Source organism: Haliotis rufescens, unplaced genomic scaffold, assembly GCF_023055435.1.
Source record: "Haliotis rufescens isolate VD_foot unplaced genomic scaffold, xgHalRufe1.0.p SCAF_2, whole genome shotgun sequence".
NCBI classification, from domain to species: domain Eukaryota; kingdom Metazoa; phylum Mollusca; class Gastropoda; order Lepetellida; family Haliotidae; genus Haliotis; species Haliotis rufescens.
Window position 1 is genome coordinate 8085465 of NW_025963890.1, and position 13644 is coordinate 8099108.

Sequence of the window (13644 nt, forward strand, 5' to 3'; positions counted from 1 at the left end):
GATTAGTTTAACCTTCTTAATGCCTCGTGGGTGATACTGAATAATTCATGGTAGGATTGGACTCTACTGTGGCAGTCAAGTGTTTGGTGTCTACAATTTGATACTTCAGAGTGCTGGCCGAATAGCTAAGAAAACATGTTGACTTTAATACTTGTGTATGATTGGTTTAAGCTATTTCTTTTCTTACACCACACGTAATTGATTTGTGAGAGTGAGTATGGTTTTACGCCGCTTTTAACAGTATTCCAGCTATATCACGGCGGAGACGCCAGGAAATGGGCTTCACACATTGTACCCATGTGGGAATTGAACCCGGGTCTTCGGCGTGACGAGCCAACGCTTTAACCACTAGGCTAACACACCGCCCCGATTTGCGTACGTTCCATGGTGTCCACATGTAGTTTTATTCACTAATAATTTAACTAATGAGCATATATTTGCTATTTCATGAAGAGACAACCTTCTCATTATAATTTATATGTAACATAACTTGTGACATACCACAGGAGAAAAAAAGGGTTGACAGGTTTCGTGGACACTGTAACTTACACAATTTTACAATTTTTCAGTTTGTCCAGGTGATGACCCAAAAGGGTAAGAAATGTTCTTCCTTTCTGTTGAAAAGTTATTTTGTAGGTTAGGTAAAACAACAAAGACATGGCAAGAGTGAAAAGGTGCATATATTTTTGTATGTAATTGTGTAAGTTACACAGAAACTATTGCCCAGTATAGAACTACATGTACTCCACGTATGAATTAAAGAAGTAAGAAGTGATAAATAATACTTGTACAGACAATATTAATAATGTTGACTATTCTTTCTCCTCTAACTGGTGATCTGTAAAAAATATTTTGTTTCCCACTGTGTGTTAATATATGCGTGCTATTTTACACCACCCTCGGAATTATGAGAGTTTCATCATGATCAATCAAACCTGGAACAGAAATGCGACCAGTGGCCACCATTCATCACCAAAATGCACACTTGCATAATGCCACTGCCTGGCTCACTTCCTGCGTTGAATACACTGGCAATGTTCACTGTAATAAACATCTCAAGCATCATCGGTATCTCCCCCCCCCCCCCCCCCCCCCTTTATTAATTGTTACACCTTTAAGCCTTTAAGCAATATAGGGTGAGGATGCATGTACCTCTACCTTGACTTGCCTGGCAAGGTATAAGTGAAGCTGACAACAACAACAGAGAAGAAACTTGCTTTTATTGACACAGAAAAAACCCTATTCTAAACCTTTTTTCAAAAGATCAGTAGAATCCGTAACTTATTAAATGATTAGAATACATAGAAATAAGACACAAATATCTATTTAGATAAAAACAACAGAAGATTACCACTTTTACATCATTTTGCACATAGCACATGTCAATTTTGTCATCAACATTATTTAAGCGATATACATCTTTCAAATGTTATAGCACCCACAGCATCCAAAAACTGCATTGTTGTCTTTGTCCAAAGATGAAGCTGTTTGGTCAATCCCTGAAAACAAATCTCCATCTCTCTGTAAACACGTTTCCATGGTTATATGTTAAGTCAATGTCTATAATCAGGCAATATGTATTTCAGCTGATGAGGGAGTAAGTATAAACGTGTTCCTCATGATAAAGATCTCATCCCTAATATGTATATTAACCAATTCACAGGCAATGTACATGTTAACTGACATTTTCAGTCAATACACATATTTACTGAAAAATGAAACTGGATATTAGACAGATTGACTGAATTAATTAGACTCCTTAATCTAATCTTATTTTAATTTGGATCTCAAAGTATGCAGTTTACTGATATATATTAGAAACAATATGAGTTTGTTCGTAAAATTCAATGACACTGCTCAAGAACCAATATACTTTATACATATCGACGCAATGTTTGACATCATTAAGAGCGGTCTCATTTCAACCGGTCCTGGTGGTCGTGACATGTTGAAAGGATTGACTAAATATGCTAATATGTTTTAAACATATTTTTATCCAATGAATCTGGATTGGTCAACAAGTACAAGTTATATTCATGACGGTAATATACAAAATACAATATAACAAATACATGATGATCAACTGAATACTTTCAACAGACGCAAGTGGTCATGAACAACAGTTTGGTGTTATGAGCAGTAGAAGATAAGGATAGTGTATATGCGGGATTTATACTCTCGCGTTGGTTTAAACCCACCATTCGATATTGTGTTGAGATCAACTCAGAGTAGGAGAAGGAATACGCTAATATCACTCGCGAGGTAGTAGAACTGAACAAATTTCTTTGCATTTAATGTCAGATGAAGAGTAAAGGAATAAAAGTAAGTAACAGAAAACAAAACTCGTATATTTTCATATTTGAAGAAACAATCAGTTCTTTGTTGATTTTTAAAATTACTTACAGAAGTTCCTTTGATCTTCGTAACATCGAAATAGATCCAAAACAAAACGAGGAGATTAATTTAAGGAGTACAATTCATTTCAGTCAAAATGTCTAAAACCCAGTCTCATTTTGCAGGCAATATGTACATTGACTGAATATTTCAGTCAATATGTACATTGTCAGAGTGAATGAGTCGATATACATAGACATTGACTGTAACAAATGCATCGTTGCACTTCATTAAATTGTCATTTTGTTCTTTAAAAATTGGTTTGTTCTGTATAGTTCCCATTAAAAGTCATGAAAAAGTTGGGTTTTTTTAAACAACAACATGTGGCCTCAAGAATAATATTGCAATAGTATCTCATCACCCAAGCTGGACTAAGACGTTGCAAAGATGAAGATGATCTGTCTTGGAAGCGTTCGTAAAATCTCCAATATCAACAAAATCCATTACCTCCTTATTATGACTGAAGGAAACTTCTATTGACTGTTCGATATCGCGGGGCGTTTTTCACTTGTGTTTATGTATTTAGTAAGGTTATCAGTTATCCAGCCATACATGTGTATGAACAAAGTACCCAAGCGTGCAGGTTAATGTTACACCACAGTTAAACGTTGGGTAAATATGTTTACTATTTTTTTAGGGCCCGACGTCTTAAATATAAAACTAGTTTGTCCTATTTCCACAAGGAGCGCTCTGTGATGTGCAAATTTTATATTTATAAAACGTGTATGAGTGTTCATAAAGCTGAGACGTTTACAGACAATCGGTCTGCCTGTGTAACAGATGGGATGACATGCCTGTCAACGTAATGTTTTGAAGCGCATTGTAGCAATCTTCTGACCACAAGGGATTTTGAGATTAAATGTGATAAAAGGAAACACAGCATAACAATACATCATAGTATGCCGATATATGGAGCAAGACGCTGAAACAGTGTTACCCACAACACAACAACAAAGCGACGGCGCCTCGCAACCTGCGTTGTCGAGACACAACTCGGGCCGTGTTACTCATAACTCGTGATATCGAACTCTGTATACAAGACGTGTTGTCACCTGTCTCGTCCAATCATACAGACATTATTATTTCGCAATGGAAATCATCTCAATGAATGAATTACCGAACCGAGGATATCCAGACCGAGCAAAGAAAATCAACAGAGAGCTACCAAAACTATATAATATATATATACACTTAAAATAGGAATAGACACACAAATTAAATCATACGCGATCCCAATAAAGTTTGCACTGTAATGGTTACATCGGCGTGATTTAGTGTGTTTGGTTCCATTGCAGATGTACCGGGTTTTAATCATTACGATCCGAACTTTATGGGGATTGTGTCTTAGTAATTTTGTGTGAAGGTATTCTATAATTGGGTAGATCTCTGCTGTTTTTCTTTGACAAACCTGCTATCGAGACATTCATGTTTAACCATTCTAGTATATATAGAAACCACAATGTTTTCTCGAAGTAATAAGGTAATACACATCAATATTTCGTGTAGAATTACACCCTTTACTTGTGTAACATACGTTATTAACATGCAATGTAGGTTACCTTTTAACCACACGTGTATAACTGTAAGTATGGAGAGGAGTCCGTAAGTGATTCACTTTTATCCAATCCTTTTGAACATGTCAATGTAAATATAATAATCGCGGATCTCTCAAAACCTTAAAATACGGTTAAGCGGGCTTTCGTCAAAAGAGAGGAAAACCAACAGTGTGACATCAGAATTGACACGGCTATAACATGCTGAATTGAAGTGTGATATGGAAAAGACTTTTTTTCTGTACTTGGAATAAAACTTGCATGGGCATATTGATAGGTGATGTTTGATAACATTCGGAATCTGGTTATATAGAATGCGAATATCTCCTTATCTCCTTGAATGTATATGCCAGGGTTAAAATATCTCTTGTTTAAATCGTTAGGTCCTTTATCTAGACCATACAATTTTGTTCATTGCTTGTCAATTCAATCTCAAATTTCTACACAACCAATCACAATCGCCTTTTACGGCGACTTGGGTTTGTGTCAAAACAATAAAGGCTAAAATATATAAACAATACACAAATGCTATTTCGGGCTATAAAATACGTTTATTGAGGAGAAATACCAAACATATTGGATCTAAAGATAACTGTCAGTGTTTAACCAATACGTGATTCAATTAACGACCTATCATTATCTCAAGTGATAAAATGTGTCTATTACTTTGACACAGTCCCTAAATAAATTTAGCGTAAGGCTCGCACCTGCTAGCCTCGATAAACCACTCAATATCGGACTGTATAATCGACAATATTATAGTCTCTTCTGTTAATTTTCGGGCTGTTTAAATATAATCTGTGAAGTGTTTAAATAACGAATATATTTATTTCCATGTCAAAGTTTGGTAATGGCATCGCAGTTTTATTTACTTTAGCAAATTAACCTCATTCTGTGCGGGGATGAAGTGGCGATAGGCGAAGGTCAAGGCCAAATTATATGGCACGAATCGCAGAGATAATGACTTGATAATATTTTAGTGAAAAATGCCGTCGTAATGTTGGGAAAGAAAAGAAAAAGAGTTGTTGGAAATATACTGTGGTCGAAGAGAAGCTACAAAGAAGGCTCTTCGGTATGATTATCGTTTTTGTTTTGAATCTGTTGTCATATGATTGGTGTGTCGCCAGCCAGGTTTCCGAATCAGAAACCGGGTTGTCATTTTGCGATTCACAGACCGATGTTGTCGTCCATACGGCGTATTACCGTCGATGTGACCGTAATCGACGATTAGTTTTGAAATATACAAATAATTCGTTTAAGTAAGTGACCAGTTTATGTAACAGATTCGGTCAAGTTCTGTTCGAAGTGCCATCATTTCATGAATAGCTTGTGTATTTTAGATGTTTATTTTCGAACATGTACATGATGTAAGGATAATATGATTCATGGTCCTTAGATTTCTCTAAAACGATTTAGCATACCCTAGTTTATGTCTGATATGTCTAACTTTCTTAATTTTATATAATTTGAATAAAATACATTATCAGATTTCTCAACATGTCAATACCATGATTCATTGATCACGAGTACATGAAGTATGTTCACTTTCATGTTTAAAAGGAAAGAGAATTATCAGTCACGTTATCATTATTTAGGCCTAGATAATGCTTGATATAAATTAAACATGAGTAAGTTTGCCTTTGTATTTATTTCTCTGAACCATTTTACCAATTCGTAACATGCTAAAAGTGAAAAGAATGGTTGAATCATGTCAATCAAATTGTGAACATGTTGATCATGTTGATACAACCAAATAACTTGACCATAAGATATATGGGAAGTGGTCAATGATAAATTCATTTCTCCTGTCATTAATCTTGTTGATAAGTGACAGTGGAATTGCCTTCTTGTCCACATTGCATAAGCATGGTATAACCGACAGAGCTGCTAAGACTAGAACATTCTTCTGTTAAAAATATGACAAACTTAACTATTCAATGCAGGGCTATAATCATCATGATCATGATAATGCTGTTTTAAAATTAATGATTAGTCATCATGGTTATGGTTCTGTAGTTTATGTTTTGTACTGGTTTGTTGAACAAATGTTGAAAACTCAAAATAAGTCTACAAATCTTTGCAACACTTACTATTGCATCTTCACCATTGTCCAACATATGTATCATTTCGTGAACAGTATGCCATGTTTGCAAACTTATGTAATTCGAGTATTTAAATCAGTTATTTTATAATGCCAAATAAATGAATTACCTGTACATGTTGTAGTTACCTTCACGCTTTGTTTTCTGTAATCTCTGGGAATGTCTTATCATCATGTTTTTGCAATTACCTGCAGCAGGAAATAGCTCGGAAAACAAGAGTGTCATGTGGAATTTCTCTAACCTATTAATTTTGTCAAATTCCTTAGACAGCAGATGAAACATTTGATATCCATTAACTGCTCCGCAACTTAAAATGTACGGCTTGTAACACTGGTCTAAAGTCTGAATCCTGAGACCATTAACATTAATTTCATGAGAGTTAGCTCAGGTAATAAATATGTTCCTGTTCAGAGTAAAATCTACTGAAACTGATCACAAAGAAATTGGCACTCGTCCTGTAGTCCTTGCCAAACTGCCCAATAGTTAAGGTATCATAAGGACTAGTAGAAATTTGCCATTTTTAAGGGTTTTGCTTTATGTTATCATTATAAGGACTAGTGGACTAAAACTGTTAGTTTCTGCTGCTTTCCTAGGGCGAGTTAACAGTTTTTGGTAGAAACTGATCATGCTATTGTATCATGTCAGATGGAATATATCTTGAAATAACTAACCGTGACCTTGTTAAACGTGTAACAGAAGTAATAATACAAAATAGATTCATAAAAGCCTCAAAGAAAGTTGAGAATAGTGTCAGTTATATTATGCATATAATTATAACTTGATGTATGTGCCTAAGTTTGGTCAGTGTTAATAACGATGCTGTCGTTATACCGGTACTATCTTATAGTGTATGAACTGTTGTAGACATTGCTGAACAAGCTAAATTGACTGGAGGTTGTTAACTTGTTACAACATTCCTTATCATTTGGTACTCCTGATGCTCAGCTGTGTTGGTTGTACAATGTCAGACATGACCTGGAGCTGGACGTTGTCACTGAAGTGTTGACAGACTTTGATACAGGGATCATGTTGATCCTTTCATCAGGCCTGGTGTCCATATGAATGTTAACATGGTTCATATTATGAGTTGTAGCAGTGTCACTTGGGATACATGTGGTTGTATGTGTTCCACGTGGGGTTTGATACCACAACCCGTATGTGCAGTAGGCATAAAACCACATGTACCTCGTGATACAGATGACACTGTAAAAGAATTAAAACAAATTCTAAATTGGTAGAAAACATCTGTTCGATTGAGCTGAAGTTAACTTGTGCTATGTCATGTGACTTTCACTGACTCGGAAAAAGCGTGTGGCTTTTTGCTTTGAACATTTGTTGAAGTGGGGTATTAGGGATTTATTCTCCCCTACAGGAACATACAGGAATCCATGTGCAGCCTATCTTGTTCGTGGCGGGATGTATGGGATTTTTTCTCCTGCTGAGAAATTTATTTCCATCCACGGTAGGATTGATGTATTTTATGAAGAACCAGTCAGAGCTCTTCATTCTGACAAGGAGGTATGATAAGTGTTTAAATGATGGACATAGTTGCAAGAATTGTACATATAATTTTCCAAGGAGTGTTGACTAGTGTTAGTCATTGCTTGTTGAACCGCCTCCGTGGTCCAGTGGTAGAGCGAAAGTTCGGTGTTTGACTCCTGGCGGTGTCATACCAAAAGACGTTAAACGATAGTACCTGTTGTTACCCTGTCTGGTGCTCGGTATTAAGGGCCTAAATCAAGGACTGCTTGGCTCGGTGTCAGTATACTGTGTCTGAGTTGGGTATTCATGTTAAACTGCGGCATGGTATCTCAGTGGGCTAGCACTATAAACTGCGCATAAGTCCGGACAAGTACAAGCAGCCACACATGCATGCATGCACGTCGCTATGTTAGTGCAATAATCTTGGACGCGACGTCAAACCCCATTTCACCTTCACCTTCATTGCTTGTTGACCATGATGAAGGGATGTATATAATGAACACCCAATTTTTCATGTTACCATGGTTGCTATAGGTAATCTGTGATGGCAGTAGCTACAGCTGTAATATAGCTGACTATGTAGTGAGGAGGAGCATCAATGTGCTTCACCTACTAACTTTTACATGTATTTTTTCTCTGATTTTTTGTGAAATTGTGTACATGATCTCCAATGATGTCTGTGATTTCTTCTGGTGGTTTAAGGACAGTATGGAATCTGCACGATCTGAGATCACTGATGACAATCAATACTTAGCCCTCTGGGATGTCCGACACTGTGATACACAAGCACTCGAGTCCAGGATAACTGCTTATATATTATAACTCCTTTTAGACTGTGTCAATGTCCCGGTGTTTTCATAGAGTCTGTGCATCCATTACAAATACCACTGTGTATTCTGGGGATATTTATTTGTTTTGGCATTTGTATGTAATGAATATTTAATGTTTATTGGCTCTGTATGTTGGAGCTGTGGGTATTGGACACTACTGGAGTGATTTAGTGTTACGATCCGCTGGCCCATCAGACTATTGGCTTTATCTCTCATGTGTCTATGGAGAGTGTAATGTTGTATTGCCTTGGGAAGGAATGTGATTCAGCAGTAGATTGAAGAGGGAGGCACGTTCTGCTGGGTGTCCACTTGAATCTAAATGAAAGGAAGTGATGATAATGAGAAGTATTGAAATACTGCTATGACAGCCATGTGTAACAATGTCATGGATGTGTATCGACATCATGACGCATAGGGGTAGTCTGTCTCCCAGACCTCAGAGAATAAATTAACCAACTAAAGTGTAGAATGACTTGGCAAGTCTATATTGCCTCAGTTCTAGGAAGTAAGGATTGTTCTGGATCAAAATGAAAATGTAAAATAGTGTTGATACCGGTAGGTAATGTCTTAAATAGTAGAATTTAGCTGTGTATATAATGATAGGAAATGAGTCCTTGATAAAAGGTGTAACCCCCATTTCCTTGTCTGTAAACTTCTGCCGCACTCTTGTGACGTCACATAGATTCGAACACCTGATTGGTTGGTATTTTAAAGGGGTTTCCATTATTGAACAGCCGTGTATGGTGCACAGCTCTCAACATGATTCTTGCAGTTTGGCATCAAAACTCCAAAAGTAATTGAAAGTAGAAACCTATTCACAAAATAAGAATATTTTGCAGTTTAGCACATTGTGACATATGTTCATATATATCCTCATGATTAGGGCTTTCGATTCCCTGAGAAGTATTACTTGTGTAACAACAATCCAAATACACTAAAATTAAGTCTTCCCTTCGAGAACATTTTATACTGTCCACTCTTGGATGGTCAAATGGCCATATCTTGTTAATTTCATAGTGATAATGCCTGGCCAAGCAAGATGAGCAAATCAGGCGCCATCTTATTATTGTCACATGATTTTGAACCCATTCATTACAGTCAAGTTAAAATTAACGGCACAACATGATAAGTCACATGACATAACAAACAGGAAGTTTACAAATAGCAGCCGATACATCATCCGTGCATACAATTATCCTGATGCAAAATTATCACTAGATCAAGTTTGATTAAATTTAAAATGTGCCTTAGTGAATAAAGTAAGTTTTGAGGCACGTTTTCATTATGTATTGAATATCTTACTTCCTCTAGCTAAATTCATAACATAACTTCTGCGACAAGTGGCGAACAAGTGTCTACCTTGACTTCAACATTAAGTGCATGGTCACATATTGTTTAGGGGCTCGAAAACATGTCCTATGGGGATACAGAAATGTTCACACTATTTTACTCTTCCTTTTCATCATGACACGGGCACCAGAATTCTGAATGACAACAGATGGTTCTGATTGGTGTATGCTGCTTCACATGAACCTAATATTGACAAATTGGCAGCTTTATGGTGTCACACCCCTCGTTATAACACCACAAATCACAATCAATATGGATGTTCAAAAACAGGGCACTCTGCGATATATATTCTCAGATCTCAAATATAGTGACACATATATGTTATCACGACAGCAATTATTTGGAAATATGCTATCATAATCAGAGTCATTATCTGCCCTTAATTATTCTGATATGGCATATAATGTAGATTATTCCATATCAGAAGGACAGATAGTGACTTGTGATGATACACTGCATGACAGCGTTGATGGTAGACTATCATGATGAGGATAATGTTATCGTTACAGTACTTTTAACCCTCTATATTTAATATTTTGTGAAGGAAATAAGTTTTCAGAATAACATATGACATCATTAGCATTAGGCATGTAAAGTAGCCCTGGTAGTATCAGCTTATACTGTAACCATGGTAACATTTGATGATTATTATGAACATGGTTAAAGAATCCATTATCAAGTTTGTTGATCATTTGTTGACCATTTGTTTCATGGTTTGTGTAAAAATTGGGAAACATGGTTGAAAAAGTGATTTTATGATGTAAGAAAATATAATTGTTATTATGTGAGGTTTTGAATTATGAATTGGCCATCATAATCATAGGGAGTAGTCGAGTAGCCTTGTGGTTAAAGCATTCGCTTGTCATGCCGAAGACCCGGGTTCGATTCACGACATACCGGTAGGTACAATGTGTGAAGCCCATTTCTGGTGTCCCCCTGTTGGGATATTGCTGCAATATTGCTTAAAGGGCAAGTTCACACGGAAATGAACCTATTTTTCTTGTACTTTTTCCACATTGAAAGCGTTAACCTAGAAGTGTCATAGACAAAAATATAAAATTATCACAATTAATTAACATATTTTTTGCATTAAAACGATTTATATTTTTTCACATGTACCAAGTGTTCTATTTCCATAACAAAAACACCATGGCTTATGCCCCTTGCAATATGACGTCATTGGTGCCAATTGATAAACATTATGACGTCATCATGCTTTGTTAGAGCCGCTTCACGTGGTGTAGGTACAGGTGTGTGATTCTAGCGTCTCAGATGCCAGCCAGCATAGTGTTATGCTGAGTCACCACTGCGCCGGAGTGTGTCGTTGGCCATGTTGTTTTACCGCAAACTGGTACTTGATATCTTTTGCGTTGAGAATAGACAGGGACCTAGTTGAATTGGCACCAATTACGTCATAATCTAAGGGGGATAACTCAGGCCTGTTTAGCTCGAAAAACGAAGGCCTCATAACGGCATATCATTTTCACACTATTGTGAGCTTCCTACTTTCACTGTGAAACAAATGAGTGTATATTTTCAAACACAGATACTAACTAATTCTAAAATTGTATTTTGTTTAGAAAAAAAAAGAAAGAGATTTTTGCGTGTACACTTCCCCTTTAAGGCGGCATAAAACCATACTCACTCACTCATGATCATAGTCGCGCTCAATCAGTGTTGATTCAATTAGATGATTCAATTATTGGTTTTTATATTCAAGGAATATATGTTCTGATAATAATTATTTTTCCATGAACATGATTAACATATTGACTATATTCCCTGTTAGCATGGTTAGATGAGATCCCGGTCTATTGCGTGTGTCAGTGAAATAGGAAGTGGAAGTGGTAACACCCACTCTGCGAGGTCTGACTGGGAGTGACCTGCCGCCACCCAGTGTTTCGTACTGACTGCTGCACTGACAGTTTACATCCTATCAGTTGAGTGACTGATCTGTAACACCGACAGTGCACTGGTACACAGCCTGCTGCCGGATACACACATCCTCCTTCCTGTGTCATGTGTGTGTTGACAGCGTGAGTAGCCAGCCGACATCACACCCATGTACTACACAATCACACCTGCAGTCTGTAGCTTCCACATATATATGCCAATCTGAAGGTGTTGATAGGTGTTGTATTTGTTGAGGATTTGTTGGAAATATTTATTTGCTTGTGCCCTTGGAAATTCTGGGCCAGAACAGGAGGTGAACTGAATTGTTGAATCACTTGTCTGAACATGGAGCGTAATATTCTCAAACATGGGCTGTGATTATCATGAGGTAGAAATTTTGCATGTTAAAGATTGTTTCTTTGTTGTTTAACACTGCACTCAGCAATACTCCAGCTATATGATGGCAGTCTGTAAATAATCGAGTCTGGTCCGGACAATCAAGTGATTGACATCATGAGCATCGATCCACGCATTTCAATGATTTGGGATCGATGACATGCATCAACCAAGTCAGCGAGCCTGACCACCTGATCCTGTTAGTCGCCTCTTATGACAAGCATAGTCGCCTTTTACGGCAAGCGTGGGTTGCTGAAGATCTATTTCACCCCGGATCCAAAAATACATTGTTCAAACCCTTTAATATCTTTGCTATTGCTGCAAGTTGTAACCTTTGGTCTTATTAAGTATTTACTCTTATCAGTCATGGTACTTGTGGTCACATGTTTACAAATATTAAGGAAATATTTTAGGAAAGAGATAAGTTATATTTGCTCACATCCCCTGATGCCTATTTGCAGTGGTGAGAATCTTCCGCGGATCCGTGAATTTCTGTGAATTTTAGTGACGAAAACTTTGTCATTCTTATGGCTTACCCCTAAACACCCCCAAATTATGGACCAAGCTCCATTGCAAAGAAGTTTCCGCTGAAAAGGAAAATATTCTTTCTCATCCCTGTATTTGTAAATAAGACATTCCTAATTGATTAAGTTTTACGGACCACTGTTTAAAGACATTATGATAACTTCAGTGATGCAGGTGTAATTATGGACATAGGTACAATGTGTGAAGCCCATTTCTGGTGTCCCCCGCCTTGATATTGATGGAATATTGCTAAAAGCGGCATAAGGCCACACTCACTCACTCTCATGATATGTCAGTCAGTATGCTTGTTCTGAGACTTTTGTTTTGACCGTGATCATGTGTCTGTGTGTTGAGAGACAAATGCTGCCACCTTGTCCACCATATCTGTATTTACAAATCAGTTGTCTGTGTGCTAGCATCTGTGCTTGTAGATCTCGTCCACCTTTGTGCTTCTTCGAAGCAGATCAGGTGTTACCTTTCTTATGTAGATATATATTGAACTGTAGGTATATAAATGTGACAGTATAAGGACTGATCAATATTTAAATCTATAGCACTGTGTATCAGGCTATCAGCATATGCCCACATTCAGGGAACATTGGGAGAGTAAGCAAGGTAAGGTACTGTGTCTTTTGTACATCAGGAATGTGGTGGAAATAAACCCGTAAGCCAATCACAGTCCTGGCCTGTACAATACAGAAATTTAACACTCAGGTGCCAGATACCAGTTCACCTACTAACACAGTTTCAAAACTCAAGAATCAATCCTTTTGAAAGCAGTTCTTATTTCCACCTACAAACCAAATTAAATCAGTAATATCATGCCCACGCCACTCCCAAAATAAAATAATTTTTTTAAAAATATACAAAAATAAATACAAAAGGTTCTGGCAGGAGCTCAGCTGGGTCAGCTCATGAGATCATGTGACAGATGCAGTGAGCTATATCATGTATCCTTGCACATCTTTTTATATCAGACCCATGAAGATGGGGGGTAGAATAGGTCTTCAGCAACCCATGCTTGCCGTATAAGGCGACTATGCTTGTCGTAAGAGGCGACTAACGGGATCAGATGATCAGGCTTGGTGACTTGGTTCAGTCATGTCATCGTATCCCAAT

The 13644-nt window shown here is 37.2% G+C and overlaps 1 protein-coding gene across 5 annotated transcripts in view; it reads left to right on the forward strand.

Moving 5' to 3' along the window:
- The first annotated feature begins 4860 nt into the window (after positions 1-4860).
- Positions 4861-13644, forward strand: part of LOC124111119 (hippocampus abundant transcript 1 protein-like) — a 58142-nt gene continuing 49358 nt past the window's right edge. For 2 of the 5 annotated variants that reach the window (XM_048399574.1, XM_046470720.2), the window contains exon 1: positions 4861-5019. In XM_048399574.1, coding sequence (XP_048255531.1) covers positions 4945-5019 — 75 coding nt within the window. In that variant the 5' untranslated portion in view covers positions 4861-4944. Of the gene's footprint in view, positions 5020-11590; positions 11748-13644 lie in introns of those variants that run through there. The other 3 variants (XM_046470721.2, XM_048399575.1, XM_048399576.1) reach the window with 3 other exon arrangements.